This window comes from Parasteatoda tepidariorum, chromosome 3 (genome assembly GCF_982258835.1).
Source record: "Parasteatoda tepidariorum strain Cologne lab strain chromosome 3, Ptep-v5.0, whole genome shotgun sequence".
In the NCBI taxonomy this organism is placed as follows: domain Eukaryota; kingdom Metazoa; phylum Arthropoda; class Arachnida; order Araneae; family Theridiidae; genus Parasteatoda; species Parasteatoda tepidariorum.
The window spans coordinates 61,405,488-61,422,930 of NC_141757.1; the positions used below are offsets into that span (position 1 = coordinate 61,405,488).

Sequence of the window (17,443 nt, forward strand, 5' to 3'; positions counted from 1 at the left end):
ATGGGAAAAATATTTCAAAATCAATAATTTATTCTAATAAATTTTAATCGCTGATTTTCACCTACTACATTAAAAATTTACTTTAGATGAAAATATTCTTAATCCCATGTATATTTTTGGTAAAAGTAATGAATCTATATTTCTTTTGCTTCCAGTTCATCATCTTCACAAAAAATGCACTTTTCAAATCGGCAATTTTGCATATTTTAACAGCATGCAATAGATAGATTTTGTATAGAGTTAAACAAACGTTAACTCTATTTTCTACTCCTTAGCAATGCTCTTTGCTGGAAAATTTTCACGCATCCGCTGTGAAGCTCAAACAGCGTTAATGTAAGATATAAAGGGAACTGTAACGCTTTGCAACAACTCTCTAATGAAAATGCACAGGCAAGGAGAGGCGTTCTCATAAACAGAAGGAAAATGGTAACCATTTTGGTGACATTTTTGGTAAGGAAAACCTGATCTATCTTCCCCAAGTTTCGAGGTTTAGATGCATTAGGAAGCTAGGCATCAGAGAATTCACTAAAAGTTTGGCGTCTGTTCTCCAACAAAAATGATACGAGAGCGATCATTTTGGTTTTGGTATACGAATCAGGCACCTTTTGTTTATACAGAATCACTAAATTTTATCTAAAAAGCAGAAAAGACATTAAAATTTGTTGCACAGTATTATTTAATAAAAACTTGAGCTAAGAGCAAAGTTTTTGACATTTTAAAAAAATTTCTTTTTTTAATGATCATGACTTTGGAGTTTCAGTGAATTCGGGTGTAACAGCAGGTTTTTGCTTGAAGTTCTTTGATCTTATTTTAATTTCAGTTGTGTCTAAGGATTCGTGGTAATCCTTCCAACTTTTCCAATTCACACCATCAGCAAAACTGTCGTGCTTTCCTCGGAGATAGAGTCCGTTCAAATTCGCTGTGTGGCAAGCACTATACCACCATCCACCCTTATAAACCTGAGAACAGTGTTGTTCTGCTTGGACATCATTGTCTGCGTCTTTAGTGGAAAATTTCATATTATTGTGTCCTATCATTGAATCACCTAGAAAATAAATTAAAGGTAGAGAAAATATCTTTTATTTTGAAGTTAATAAAGTATTGAACAAAATTAGTGTGCTACATAGCAAGAACATTGAGTAAAAATTGGCACTAAGTAAATAATTTATCAGTGAGATTTTTATTTTGGACAAAGCTCAGAATGCTTATTTAAGAAAATAAACAAGATAGTTCGAATTATGTGTTCAAGACAATGAACGCAGCTCAAAAAGCTTATTTAAGAAAATAGGTTTTTTGTGACTTCTTTTGTGATTATTTTTCTAGAACCACGTTTATCATAGCGTTTATTTTGAGGCTTTTAGAGATGGTGTCTTTTCATAAATTTATTCCAATAGCTGATACCTCGAGATCAGATTATTGTTTTTATTGGTTGTTATTTTATATCCGTCGTTGAACAGCCGACCCAATTTTGGGTTTACGACTACTAACGTTCAACTCCGTAGCCTTGTCATTTTGATCCAATCCAGAAGACAAGGAAACTCCCGGATCAATATCCCCAGAGGGATTGATTTGGTATGGGAACATGGAGGACTTTGCAACTCGACAGATTTAAAGTGCATCAGTCACCATTAATACACGGGGAGTCTTCGGTCGGCCTGGGATCGAACCCACGAAATCTTGGACATGGGCCCAGTGCCATACCAACCAAGCTATCACGGCCCAAAAATACATGTTATGATAAATGAGATTTATGAGTTGTAAGGAATCTACTGAACTCTGCGCTTTATCGCAGTTTCTTTCATATCGCCTCGCAATCCACGCCCGTGCATGTTTCAAAACTGTTATGTATTTCGATATTTCTCGGATTGCAAACTTGTACGCCTAAATTTATGAAAACAGTAAAACAATGCAAAATAAAGTTAATATAAGCATCAATATTTCTCTTTAATATAAAAAATACGATGAACTATAATAATAAGGAAATTAATCCTATGATATTTCTTTTAAGAATGAATTTAGATCAGAAAAGCTTATCTCAGTATGTTACTTGCAGCCAATTACATGATTTATGAGTCAAATTAGATGATTGTGCACGATATGTTAACGTTACAGCTTTTTAGCTTGAGTTTAGTATCACACTGAATTAATTTTCGAATCAGATTTAATTGGATACCTTCAAGCGACGTCACGCATGTGTATCGAACTTTATTGGCTGACCCACGCATGACGTCAGTCGCAAACATCCAATTGAGTACCTGCAAGTAACTTTTTCACGTAGGTGTTGAACCTGATTTTCTGGGCTGCTGAATCATGACTTTTATTTATGCCACGATTCAGAAACTGATCAAGTTTGCTTTGGGAGACTCATTTAAATATGATCCATAAAATTGATTCAGTGCGATAATTAACTGAAACTAATAGTTGTAACAATAACGCGGCATTTTGTTTATACATAACCAGCTGATTTCAGTGATCTTCTTCTTCTCAAAATGTTGATGCATAATCAGAAATAAAATCATGTTGACGTTTGCTACTTGCAACTGACACATGACAGGTGTCGGAAATTCAAATTTAGAACAATATTAAGAACAAGTTCCTTTACTTCTGTTGGTCAAATTAGTAAATACAATTTATTAATTCCATCCTGAAAATTTGCGCTTGCTATTATGCTCAATCACTTTTCTAAACATTTTGAGAAAAATTTGCAAAAAATTTCAAATTGGTAATGGCAATAGTTTTCATTTATAATTGCGTGTCGATTTTTCTAACACCAATAAAGAAATAATATTCTTTAAAATGATGCAAGTTATAAGAAATGTGTTTCATTTATATCTTTCATTAATAACGCATATTTCAATCATCTGTAATTTGATTAATTGCTGCTCGTATTGAAGGAAAGATTACATTTCTATACATACGTTTTTAAGTTTGAAAATTCTTTCCAAATAAACAAGTCATGATTTAGGTCATGGCGGTATAATGTACAACTTGACTTTATTTGTTATATGTTTTTTTAATGTTTTTGAAGGGTTTTTTGTGGTCGTGTAACAGGCTGCGAGAAGGTGGACTTTCTTTCTGCGATATTGCAGAAGATTGGAGAAATGTATCCAGCGCGCGCAAGATTTTATTCTATTTTATAACCTTCGTTGAACAGCCGACCCAAACATTAATGTTTTGGGGAGTTCACGACTATTATTTTTCAAGTTCGTAGCCTTGTGATTTTGAATCTAATACCGAAGACAAGGGAAGTACTGGATCAAGCATCGGGAGAAATTTGCCTTCGTGGAGAACTCTTTGATGGAACTAACCCGCATTTGCGCTATACGGTAAGGAAGGCCACGAGAACCTCCAATGGTTTGCCAAACGGCAATAGCCCATGATCCGTCTACCACTGAGGATATTTCACGTCAGTACGGTGATCGGTGCAAGCCGGATGTGGAATTCGTAACCACCAGCCATCGTTGGGATTCGAACCCGGTTCATCTCATTGGAAGGTGAACGCTCTATCCCCTGAGTCACTGCGGCTACTATGCATGATTGTTTGCAGAAGTGGTCAAGGGTGGTACCGCTTCAAGAGGACCGGTATCTGGGTTGCCACGTGGCACTACTCAAGGGGAAGGCCGCCGTGCACGTCGTACGGCTATAACACACTCTACTGCGTTGGCATCAAAAATTCGAGCTGCAATTGACACTGCAGTGACACAACGAACTGATACAAATTGGCTATTTCAAGAACAGTTCCGTGTGGGGCGCACTGTAGCTTTCATTTTACTCACTCCAAACCACTGCTCTTTGCAACGTGAGTGGTGTCGAGTTACAGCTCCTTGAATGACAGAGTGGAGATCGATTGCGTTTTCTTATGAAAGTTGGTTCTGCCTTGGCTCCAGTGATGACCTTATATTGGTTAAAAGTAAGCCAGGTATATATATATATATATATATATATATATATATCCTAAAGAGCCTTAGAGGTTCTAAAAATCATTAAGAGATATTATATGTATTCAAAAGAATAAATGTTGAAGTATGAGAAATGTTTAATTGCACTGAGGTGAAACAGGTTTCAATCCAGTGCGGGTGATGGATACGAATTCTGCTCCCATCTCGCGCAGATCACATTGCTGAATATCGTCAGTGGTTAGATTCTCCTTGCCACCGGACTAACCATGGGTAGTTTTCGAGCTTTTCCTTTCCATGTAGAGCAGATGCGTGTTAGTTCCAACAAAACGCCTAGCTTGTCACAATTCTTAATTCAAATGTTCCCTTGTCTTCTGGATTAGTTTCAGAATTATAAGGCTAGGGAGTTGAACATTGTCAGCTTTTCAAAGACGGTTATAAAAACATATATTTATTTTTGGTAAATAGTGGATAGAGTAAGATGGCAGGTAATATAAAAAAACTCATTTATAAATTTTAAATACTGAATGAAACCAAGTTTGAAACCTACCAGCATCCCCACTGTAATCTTGTATGTGTAACGTATACTTCTGAATCTCATCATCAATCCAAAATACGTCATACAAAGCGTATTTCTTAGCTCCTTCCACGTCTTTTAGATCGAAACGTACCGAAGAGAGTTTCTGATTGGTCAATGCAAATATGTTGTCATTACCTGCAATGTTTTTATTCAATTAGTTATTATTTGAAACCTCCATGAATATTAAATATAAGCCTCATTTCCATATAAAATAAATATTTTAAACTCCCTTGATGTTTTTGTTTTTAAAAATTCATAATATAAATTACATATAATTAATAAATTTCTTATAGGGTTATATTTCAAATTCATTATATAGGCTTTATAGGTTAGTTTTAATGAAATAAAGTTCAGTCAACTGATCATCGACTCATCTAGATTTTTTAAGAAATTTAAAAGAAATTATAATGTAAAAGCATTAGATCAACTTTCAGCAAAATTAAAATTTTTGTTTGGATTTAACACTTCGAACGTTAAATATTATACACTGTCCCTGATACTAAACCTGGTGTTTTTTTATATTTTGCTGACTCTCACGTTAAATTAGCCATAGTCTAGATTAGGAGTTAGCAACCTGTGGCTCGCAGCCTGCAGCCTATTTTCAGCCTATAGTATTTTTATGAATTACTGCCTCTTAACTGAGCCGAGATTTTCAGATGTTTCTGACATTTTTCTTAATTATTTATTAAAAAATACAAACTTTTTGTGTTTACCAAAATGTTTTCGTTACATTAATAACATACCAACATTTTAATTAACATTCAAACCTCATTGACGGACATGATAGAAAACATTTAAAAACTTGCTTCCAGTCTGCAGTTGCATGATTTTCTAAATCCGGCAGTATAAGTACAGTGGTTAGTAGGAATAATGTTTATTCGTAAAAGATAGTTAAAAAATAATAATAAAATCGTAAAAAAAATGTATTCCCTGTTTGAAAAATTTTATTACTTAGTCAAAAGATACTAGCTCAACAATGATTTTATTTATTATCTGCATTCGGCAATCTTAATTTTATATATACTTACTGTATACATCATTTCATCTTATCTTTCATATTTATTCGCTATAATTTTAAAAATTTTTTACTTCAATGCTTAATAAACCTTTGAAAATTGAATGTTTAAGCATAGCTAACTAAAAGTTTGAAAACAACTTAGAAGTTACTGTCACTACAAATTTTTTACAGTTATTAATAATAATAAAACAAGAAATTTAACGAAATAAGGTTTCCCTTTAAGTACTTAAGTGGAAAACAATGCTTTTTTAATTTATTACTAGCCGCCTTCAGTGACCAGCTTGCAGTATTTATCACTGCAGTATTTAAATATTCTAATTCTTCAACCCCCCTTCTAATCCTAACCAGTTAATTAGTTAAATAAATTTTTTCATCATCTAGTTATTGCCCATTACTTTGCAATTTTAACTATTTTCAAAAGATATCCATAATATTGTCAAAATTCTTGATGAATTAAGTTTTAGTAATAATTTATAACGTGTCTGGCAGCTATTAAATCAAATAAACCTTCGTAAGTTTGAGCTCGGGGAATTTAAGCATAATAGGCAGCAGAAGTATTGAAAATATTTCTATTTCTGCCTGCACAAAAGATAGAAAACTCATCCCAATGCCTCTTTATAAGCCGTACTCATTCTTTACGCAACCCTCCTGACATAATTTGAGTATTTTATATGATATTCTTAGAAAAAGGCAAGCACTGTCACCAATAATTGGTATGATAGTATGCGGTACCACAGCACTGTTTATGCCTAAAATTTCTTCAGCTATTTCAGAAAAGATCAAAAATAAATTAAAATAATTGCTTCGTAACTTAGTTTTAATTTCTTTTAAAATATAAAATTATTCTAAATAAATGCTTTGCGCATGACTAACAATTCAATACTATATTGCTTAAGACAACCTGACCAAATGAATCTAAATAAATACTCAACTTATAACTAATTTCTTAACACAGCATTCCAATGCATGTTTTTTTTAAAAAAGCCATAAGCATATCTCAACACTCAGGCCTCATCTTAAATAGCACTTCTCCGCCGTACGCAGAGTGGCATGCTGAAACTTCGGTAGCCTAGTTCTGTTGTATATTTCGGAATTATTCGATATTAATAATAAGTCTCGATATTATTAAACAAAAAACAGAACTTATGGCACGAACAAAATCTACCACTAGTTCATCAGCACTTGTGGTAGATAACTATAAGTTTGAAAGAGTTTTCAGTTTCACCTACCTTAGTTCAATCATCAATAATATTAACAATGTTTCAAAATAAATTAACTCCAGGATACAAAAAGAAAATAAATTTTTTACTTATACCAATACTTATTCAAGAACAAAACACTCAAGAAAAATACTCATTCAAGAACAATACTTATTCAAGAACAAGTATTAAGGAAATCAAGTTGAAGATCTGTAAAACAGTTATCCAACCTACAGTGAAACTTAGACTCTAACAAATACAAGGGAATCTAACTAATAAGAGTCAAGGAAAATTTTGAGAAGAATTCTCGAACCAATTAAAGTACATATTATGCAGTGGAGAAAAAGAAACGACAGTGAACATGACTATTTAATCAGACGAATAAAAGCGTAATTGAATTAATTAAATCTAGACATTTAGCATTGCGGCGGCACATTGTAAGATTAAATCATAATAAAAATCTAATAAAGCATTTAAATTGGAAACCATTGATTTTGATACCAAGAGGAGGACCAAAAAAGAGATGGTTAGACGATACCACCAAAGATTTAAACACCTTGAGGATGAAAAACTGAAAGTTGAAAGTCAAAAATAGGTAAACCTGTAACTATATGGTTGGCAGGACAAGGTTCACAGTGGACTGTAGAATTGTATAATTAAGTAAGTACTTAAATAATAACTATAATGTTGCCAATAAATAGAGAAATACCCGAATTTACTGTACCACGTAAAAGAAATATAGGTATTAAAAACTATGACTCCTGCGGTAACCAGCTGGTCCGTCTTTTTAAACGAGTAGAATTTCAAGTAGTAGTTCGAAATCGCAGTTTATAAAATCGCACATTTAAATATCAAGACAATATATAAGTATAATAAGCTCATATAGTTCGGGTGAGGATGAATTTAATTTTGTCTCTTACTTGTTCGTATGGTATCGTTGTTTATTTGTAATCATATATGGCAACGTTACTTTTAAAAAGTAACGAGTAAAAGTACAAGTATTTTTAAAAAAAGTAAAGAGTAAAAAGTAAAAAGTTCTTATTTTAAAAAGTAACGAGTAAAAAGTACAAGTAAAAGTACAAGTACTAAGCAAAAAAGTAACGATTTAAAAGTACATTTCTAGGAAATCGAAAATTCAAGTAACCTAAAATTTTATTGAATAATATTCTTATGTTCTTTAATGTTTTTGCAAAATTGTTGTTACTTATTTAATTATTTTTAATTTTGAAAGTTATGGACATTAATTTATTTCTAAATTCGGAAGAATTTTATAATATAATCGTATAATATAATTTTAAAATCAAATATAATTTTAATATCAAACTTTTTATGGATTTGCACGAAAAAGAAATTTTATCTATTGATTTTAATTTTTAGTTTTTTATTTTATTTATTTAAATTATCCTTGATTTAAAATTGTTTTACTCTATAGAAACTCGTTTCAAAAGCACAAACATAAACAAGGCAAACACGGGTTTATGATAGCTTTGTGATCTTTGAGCTAGTAAAAAATAATTGAATATGCAGTATAATGTGAAACAGAACAGTCTACAGTTTTATTTGTAACAATGGCTAATGCTAAAGTCATGCGAGAAAATAGTTTTTCGAACATTTCTGCCTAACGGAATAATTAAAATTTGTAAACGAATTTTAGTATCAGCGGCTTAATTAATACCTTCGAGTTTTCAAGAGTTAAAATAGTAATTATAATAGTTTTCAATAGCACAAATAGTTCTAAAGTTCTTAGAGATTCGACTGGGCGTTGTTTGACAAGGTCGGGCATAAACATAATTTTAGTAAAAAATGTACTTCGTAAAAATGAATTCAGTAAAAAATGTATTAAGACAAAAATGAATTATTAGTGAGTTCAAAAAGAAAATTGAAAAACGTAATAACAAAATCCAACATTTTTTATTTAAAATGTATTAAATAAATGCATAAAACTCGAAAATGAATGAAAATAACTTGCTAATTAATATTTTTATTCATTTTGCAAAATAATTGCATTTCGAAAGTGGTGTCACTGAGTCTGTTGCGAGAATTTCTCAGAACGTGCTTAGCCACGCTGAATAAGCGCTCCACGGGAGCACTAGAAGGTACTGCGGTATTATATTTCACATATAATTTTTTTACTATTGGATATCGACTCAAAATTGATTTGCTTTCGGTTTCGACAATTAAGCTTATGTATGCCATAAATTCTTTTGTCGCTGGTGATTGGCATGATGTTTTCAGCTTTAGAAAATTTAAAATCCCTGGTTTTTTTCTGTTACGTTATTAGTTATAGCAGGGTGTTCAGCTTGGACAATTCTTTCCAATATTTTTGTAGCCTCCTCCCTAGCTTTTTCTCTCAACCAATTAAATTTGATTCAAGGCACCAGACCTGCAGCAAACAATAAATCGTTCTGCGATTTCACATCGCGAAACCTTTCGCGCACGCCATCTAAAAGAGCTTTGTTTAAAGGTTTACAAACTGTTGTTTTAATAATGTTACTATGAAGCTCTTCTTCAAAAGAGCCGTCTTTTCCCTTTCAGGAATGACAATTTTGAAAGGTCAAGGTATTTAAACACGAAGTTAGCTGTGAATGCAGATATATTGCACATTAATTTCATAAATTAAAAAAAACATAAGCATTTTTTTAAATATTTTTTGTTTTTTAGAAAGGTTACCGAGTTTTAGAAAAAAGTAACGATTTCATTCGACATTTCCGTTACAAATACTTGTACTTTTTCCCTAAAAAAGTAACGAAAGTACAAGTAAAAGTACTAAATTTAAAAAGTAACGAAGTACAAGTAAAAGTACGTACTTTTTACTTGTACCGGCGGTACAAGTAACGAAAGTAAAAGTACAGCCATATATGTTTGTAATTAAAATGTTTAGTACAACATATGCTAACATTAGAACAAAAAAAAACATACTAAATTTCTCAAAGGTGCCTTTGGTAGATAAGCATGCAATCAAACTGTGCATCACTTATGTGACATCATTAATCAAGCAAAAAAATAATAATTTCATTCATAACGGTTTTTTCTCCTAAATAAAACTGTCACCAATATAAAACAGTAAGCAACGGTTCAAACAAAAAATAAACAAAAAATTAAAACAAAGAATTAAATTTAAAAAAAAATTATTTGATTGTGCTGTTTAAGAGCTGATAGATAACTTAACCAAGCAAATAAGTATTGAAGTTAAAAAAATTAAAATTAGTTTTCACATTTATTTATCACGTTTAATTGATAATTAAAACGGACTTTATTAGGTTACCAACCAGTTTAATTTAACTTTTTCAAACCTAGACGGAAGCCATTAAAAACTTTTCTTAATATTGAGACCCAAAAAAGAGTCTTAACTGATCGAAGTTTCAATTGTGTGTACTGAAATATCTAATTTTAATACATTTTGGGCACCTGATATATGCTGTTAGTACCTAGGCTCTCTTTTTCGATTTGTAGGTTATAAGGACCGGAGTTAGCCAAAAATGTAATCGATTGCATTTTTTGATTACAGTAAACAATTACTTGTAATCATGATTACAATATTAATTACAGTAATCAATTACTTGTAATCATGATTACAAAGTTTGATTACAGCTGTAATCATGATTACATAGTCGATTACAGTAATCAATTACTTGTAATCGTGATTACAATTTTCAAAAAATTTTGATTACAGCTGTAATCATGATTACAATATTGATTACAGTAATCAATTACTCGTAATCTTGATTACAGCTGTAATCAAAATTTTGACACATGGTCCTTATTAAGAACCATGTGTCGGCAACTGCGTTTTTAAGTTGCCACCCCCACATAGGAGTTTAGAGTTCTTTAAAGATATTTAATTTTTTCTAGTAATTCCACCTTCTATTTTTTTCAAATTTTTCAAATATTTTATAAAGAATACTATTTCTATGGCGGCGCAAGTTTTAATCAATATTTTAAGTGTAATTTTTTTCATCAATATATTTTAACGTTTTAATTTTTTTCATCAATGAAATTTCATATCTTCGATACTAAGCCCGAACCACATAAGACCGGAAAGAGGTGATTGTTTACAAACACCCTCATAAAAACTGTTGAAAAAAAACTTAACCCAAATAGGTGCTCCCGTTCTCGAGTTTTTAGGGAACATACATCCATATATTTCACTTTTATATAGAAAAAGATGTTACGTACCTAACCAGAAATCTTTTTCTATGTGACCAAAACCTGCTTTGTAACTTGACCAGTCTTGATAAAAGTAATCGTTAGGTCTCTGGAAATTCCCACGCCTCTGAATTACCTATTTAAGAAAGATAGAAAAACAATACCATATATTTTCTTTCCAACTTCATAAACATATAGAAATCCTAAAACATGAATTTTATGCTGACTGCTTCTTCAGTCATCTAATGTAATACAAAATTAACAAGAGCAGTACCAAAACTAATGTTTTAAATTTTTTTAGAAATTCAAAACTCCCTGTATTATTTTGAATGTTAAATGTTTGTCTATTTTCTTGTATAATCCTTCTTTGCTCTGATATTTGTGTTTTATATGGATGGTGTTTTCTACACTAGGGTACGCTGCAAGTTCTTTCTCTGCCTTTACTTCCGGGTTGTTGCTTCCGGTCTATTTTGAAGACATTTGGTCACCATCACAACGTGATGGTGATAAAAGGGCTTGATGGTGATTCAATGATCAATGGCGATGGCTTGATCAATTATCAATTCAATGATCAATGGCATTTGCGATGGCAATAATCAATGGAATGGCTTGATGGTGATCAAGGGCGTGATGGTGATTTGATCACCATCACAACGTTTGAGGCCTTCCATTATACCTTCTTGTATATTATTATACATTTCCTACATACGTGTACTTAATAACCAATTTATTATTTGCGTTAAAAAGAATCGTTATAAGAATCGTCAATTGAAAAAAAGAATCATTATAAAACACATATCAAGAAAAGAATTCAAACTAATTGAAGCAATTAAGAACAATACTTACAGTGAAAAAAACGCACTATGCAGCTGAAAAATCAAAAGGAATTGAAACGAAAGAAACAATGAAAAAATGAAAATTATGAAAAAATATAACAACCGAAGCTGTTTCTATACCTGCTCCGGAGACCATAAATGCAAAACCTTTTCTATAGAGAGAGCAAGACAAATGTCTAAATTGCTCTCTCTGTAGAAAATCATGTTTTTCCTTTTAATTTTTGTAATATTGATTTCAAAATTAAGAATATGATTGAGAATTATTAGTTTCGTTTTTTCTTTTAATAGGGCAAGATCAAGTCTTGACCGAGTTGCCCCGGTTAAGTATTTCTATTAATTCACTACTTTCTAGCTCTTTTTTCTTCCTTCTGTTCATCAAATTAGGGGGGGGGGGGTGTTTTTTCGTTTAGTTCAATTTATTAGTTGTTTGACTGTCAATAGTTTGGTTTTGGACTGCTTGGTCTTGGGATTTATGTTTCAAGTAAGTTTTTGTGCTTTTTATTCTTATGTATTAGTCTTAATTTTATACTTTTGTATTTGCTTTATGTATTTTATATTTTGCATTGCATTCTGTTCCTAGACTTTGGCAAAACCTTTGTGGTAGAGAGGGAGCAATTTAGACATTTGTCGTGCTCTCTCGATAGAAAGGGTTTCACATTTATGGCTTCCAGAGCTGGTACCCCCTGAAGACGTCAGCTTCGGTTGTCATATTTTTTCATAATTTTCATTTTTCATTGTTTCTTTCGTTATGAAACATTTCTTACCTTTTCAACAATATACCAACTTCAAAATTAAAACCTAGACGATAATTTGCAAAATGAACTTAATCTCACTTCTCGAACAATATGCTAACACTAGCGTATGATGGTGCACGGCTTGCAACAAGAACAAATTGCAATAAACAAGTAAAAAAGAGGCCAAATCAGAAGTGCTAAAAAAGCACGTTCTTTTTAAATCTAGCAACCATGTCACCTTTTTTAACAATACATCTATAAGCTACTAAAACATATTTTTACTTCAAACTCACCAGTATTACTTAATATCTTTAATATCTAATGAAATACACCAGATTTGAGCTCAGATTTTATATAATTTATGTATTTTATTAAAAAACAAAATTAACTGTTTGAAAATATCGCATCGCAGAAAAAGCTGTATACTTTCTAACCGGCAGTAAAACAGGTCAAGAGCTCGAGCTTGTTGTCTACATTTGTATTGAAAACAGCATCTACTAGTAGATGCTGTGACAGATATTATGGGACTTTGAAAATAAACTATGAACTTTCTTTAGAAAAAAAGGGAAAAAGAGGTAAGTTATAAACTTACTGTCCAGCCGCCACCGTCAATTTCCATATCACAATATACATCTATTGATTTCGCATTCAATACTCGACTTCTGGGCCAAATTTTATAAGACCCACTCTTATTATAACCTATTAACAGCCATTCTTCACAATCGATTGGCTTTAAGGATAAATTGGACTTGGCATCCTGACCTAAAATACACGCATACAAATATCAACAATTATCATTATAAAAAAAAAAAGATAAAAAATACGAAGTAATTTTTTCTTTAGTTCATTGGAAGAAAAAGTAATATCACTATTTAAAAAATTAGATAAAAAAAAGCTTGTAATTACAAATTCACGGTCGCAAATTAATATTTTAGTGAAGATAAAACAAAAACTGTAACAAAACCTAGCAAATCATGAACAAGATCTACGATGAAACGTCATAACCTGTTTGATTGTCTGAGAATATTAAGGAGCAGTTAAAGACGATTATTGAAAACACACTCAACTTTAAAGTGGCAAAGTTTTCAGCAGTAATTGTCAATTTTAATAATGCGTTTTATTTGTTTGTTTTTCCATTTAAATATTAATTTACGATCCCAATTATAAAATTTTTTAATCAATAGATGACATGGATTTTAAAAATTTGCATTAGAAATTGTGATTTTGGGACACCCTATGTTTTTTTAAAAAAGAAAACTATGAACTTCTCAGTACGTTGAAATTCATAGCACTATATGTGCAAAAATAAGAATACGCGACATAGGTATAAAAATTTGATGTGTTTTTAACAACTTCAATTAAATGCTTCACAATCACTGCTCTTAATATATTTAAAATACTAATATATTAATAATAACATATCACAATCACTGTTTTTAAGGAAGCCATTAAATACTGCATTATAAGATAGAAATTTCAAACTGATACTTTAAGTAATGAAAATCCGTTATCAAAATCTGACAAATCGGTTTCTATTGTGGCCTTAAAAATCCTCAAATCCAATTTATTATTTGATCAAAAGAGGTAAAAATTAATAGAAACACTTTTATTCATTTTCAACCGAGAAACAAAATGGCTATAATGATTTAAGTTCTAAATCTCTAGTGATTGCCTTAGTTTTTAGTTCGTCTTTTATTGATAATTTTTCTCCCTCATCACTTAAATAGTAATTTCGACTGTAAGTTTGATAAAGATTCTAAAAAAATAAATATTAATGTGGATTGTGAGAGCAAACCACAACCTACTTATAGCAAAAATAATTGACGACTTGATAAATCAATTGAAAAAAAATTAAAGAACTGCTTGCTTAGAAATCAAGATATATTATTTTTCCCGAGTTTTAAAATGAACTAGTGGGCTGCGCCCCCTGCTCGCTAACGCTCGCCAACCCGCAAAAATTGCTACGCAATCTTATATGGTTTGCTCGCTACTAACTTAGGTACATTGCAAATGCACAAAATTCTAAGAATTCAAAACAATCATTCAAATCCATATAAAAACTTTTTTTTTAAAAAAATTTACATATTTTTAGTAAATACTAAGTCATTAAAATAAATTTGAATTCAAATAAATGAGATGTAATTCGTTAAACCTATTAGAAATGTGCTATAGTATAATTCGTGATATAAATCAAAAATTGTCAAATAAATTCGTAATATATAAATTCGTGAAAAAAACTTCGACAAAATACTTAAATTGAGATCTATCGACAAAGACTACTCACTTCTGCCTAGCTTAATAGTATGAGATTACCACAGCTGATGCTCTCTGGTTATTTCAGTTTCCGTTAATAAAAGCAATATATGTTGAGCCACCTCAGCTAGATTTGGCATGTGACATTTTTAGAGGCAATCATTGGTCGATTTTCTAGCGTTGCCATTCGGGGAGTTGTAATGAGGTTTTTTTGTCGCCGTGTAACAAAACAAAGCAAACGTTGCCACCGGTGGAAAAGAAATACAGCCAAAATTTGAGAACCACGTAAGAGAATTATATATGTTAGATACTAAGTTCGTCAACAAATGTTGAGAAGAAAACATAATAAGCAATATTTTATGTTGCATATGAGATCATGAAAATATAAATATTTGCACAGTTAATATCGTTCTCCATGTTGTTGTTATAAGTGGTAGTTATTTTAAAAATATTGATTTTTAGTTATTCTCAGCCATCAGTACTCAGTTATGAAATTTTAAACTAGTTTTGACATTAGTTAAGAATATATATTGCTATTTTCTTATGCAACTCATACATTTTTACATTCTTCCTTAATGATAAAATCAATAAGTAAACTTCTGGATTACCGGTAAGTACTTACAATCTGGGTAGTTTTCTTTCGCTTTTCCAATCATATCGACTGCAAGATCCAAATACGAAAGAGCTTTGGTGTTTCTGTCACATTGCACTGTCGAGTTCTTTCCGCTACAAGTAACCAAAACGCTTACCAATAAAATTAACAGATGCAGAATCCTGTTTTAAAATATCATAAAATTATTGATTAATATTAAAAGTTATTAAAAATCATGTTTTGCACACTTAAAATTAAAAGTAAACATTTACAGTCTGTAAAGTTTGTATTAGTTAATAATTTAGTTCATTAATTTATATTTCGATCAACAAAATCTGCAGAATAATTTAAATTTCAACCATGCTAGAAGTTTCACATTATTTAAGACCATAAATATATATATTTTTTAAGAAATCTGTTTATACTGTTTCAGTGAGCTATTAAGCGTTAAATGTCACGGGGAAATATATCATCACTTTGTTTAAAAAAAGAAAAAATTAAGCACCTTTGTTGCTTTTTGGTGTACTAAACGTTACATTTTTATTTTTATGAGCAGAAACTATACACTGACTTCTAAAAGCAAAGGCAAAACCTATTTTATGCTTCTAGTTTGTGAATGAATGAACATAAAAACGAAAAATTGGGGGATATGAGCTCTGTGTATAAACAGTTGTTGCTTTTTGCAGACGGTTTTCTTCTATTGTGAAGCAAAACTAAAAATTCCTTATCTCACATTTTATTTGTTAAGTGCTTGTCAGCATAAGAGGCTCCATTTTCAGTGGCCCAGTCAAATTCAGTGCTCTTGCATCGTCATACAGTTGTTTCTTTTTCAACAACGAATGTTCTCCTTGTTTATCGAAATATGTCGCCAAGTCTAGGATTCCAGTTAGACTATGAAACAATAACCTTTTTTTATTAATTCTATGATATATATCGTAAATTTATCCGTTCTGCATACCATACTTCTTTAAAAATCAAAGATGGTTCGATTTAGGATAGGCACGATTTAGGCAACTTTCCTCTACACTAATTTTGGTCATTGACAGTAACATATGTGTTACCTCTGAAGTGTAGAAATCAGTTATTCTACAGATTATCTACACTGAGAAAAACTTTTTTTAGACTTATTTACATCCTTTAAATTAAACGTGAAAGATTGATTTGGTGCTAACTTAAAGAAAAAAATTGTTTTTTTCGCACAAATTTTTGAGTTGTACAACATTGAATTTGGAGAAATGGTTGCACTACTTTTTTACAGTGCAGCTAATGTGCAGATTAACTATACTGTAAAAAATGTGGCGTAATATTTCTCCGAATACAATGTTAACCAACCCAAAACATTTTGTGAAGAAACACTTTATTTTTGGAAAGCACCAAATCGAGCTTTTACTCATATACTCAATTTGAATGAGGAAATTTAAATCTAAATTATAATGGAATATTCTCATGGCATACTCTCGCTCCTTCGCACCAAACGAGAGATGAAAATAAGATATTTGCTGGAACAATCGTAACGTTTCTGTACACTTAAATTAACATATTGTAATTTATTTTGTTTTCGGTATCTAAAAAATTAAGTTACTACAATCAAAAAATCAAAAAATTAATCTATAGAATCAGTCATAAATTGCTTTAAAATTATTATACGTAGACTCTAACAGTTTAAGATATTATTACAATTAAGGAAACTAACATAAAATCAATTATTTATTTTTATATATTTTAAAATCAAGTCAAACAATCATCAAATTAATTGATATAAAGAGACAAACAAACTTTGGAGCTTTAACAATACGAAAGCAGTTATAATGTCTACATGGTCTAAGTATTATGCGGAAAAAGCTTGAATCCATGTTTTAACAGTAATCAGTTAACCAGTAGATTAACTAGGTCGAGTACACATTAAGGACCTTAGCGTTAAAACACAAGCTATTTTATTTTGATACTTAAAACATACTTACATTATTTTTGAGCTGTCGGAATCGACTGTTGCAAATTATTTCTCTTGTTGGACTTTTAAACGCATGTTAGTTTCGGAATTTCCCAAGAAAAAGAAACAGGATGTGGTTTAAACTTATAAAAATTAAATTATAACTATGGTGTAATCTTCAAAGCTATAAAGGGTTTTCCGACATGATAAGAACGAGACACACAGCTTAGTTTTTCAACTACTGATAAACAAATATGAG

General features: G+C 31.0%; 1 protein-coding gene across 1 annotated transcript; it reads right to left on the minus strand.

Moving 5' to 3' along the window:
* Positions 1 to 724: 724 nt before the first annotated feature.
* On the minus strand, positions 725 to 17,437 carry LOC107440609 (techylectin-like protein). The gene is made up of 6 exons (XM_043044332.3): positions 17,216 to 17,437; positions 15,285 to 15,436; positions 13,002 to 13,171; positions 10,870 to 10,975; positions 4,447 to 4,611; positions 725 to 1,045 (listed from the first exon to the last, which is right to left on the minus strand). Coding segments are annotated over exons 1-6 (900 nt in total). The 5' UTR covers positions 17,218 to 17,437; the 3' UTR covers positions 725 to 740.
* Positions 17,438 to 17,443: the final 6 nt, after the last annotated feature.

What these genes read in the sequence shown, in the direction of transcription:
- LOC107440609 (XM_043044332.3), bottom strand. An exon ending in GAAAGAAAACTACCCAGATT is followed by an intron (nt 13,172 to 15,284) that starts GTAAGTACTTAC and finishes CGTGTATTTTAG; the next exon opens with GTCAGGATGCCAAGTCCAAT. An exon ending in TTGACGGTGGCGGCTGGACA is followed by an intron (nt 10,976 to 13,001) that starts GTAAGTTTATAA and finishes TTTCTTAAATAG; the next exon opens with GTAATTCAGAGGCGTGGGAA.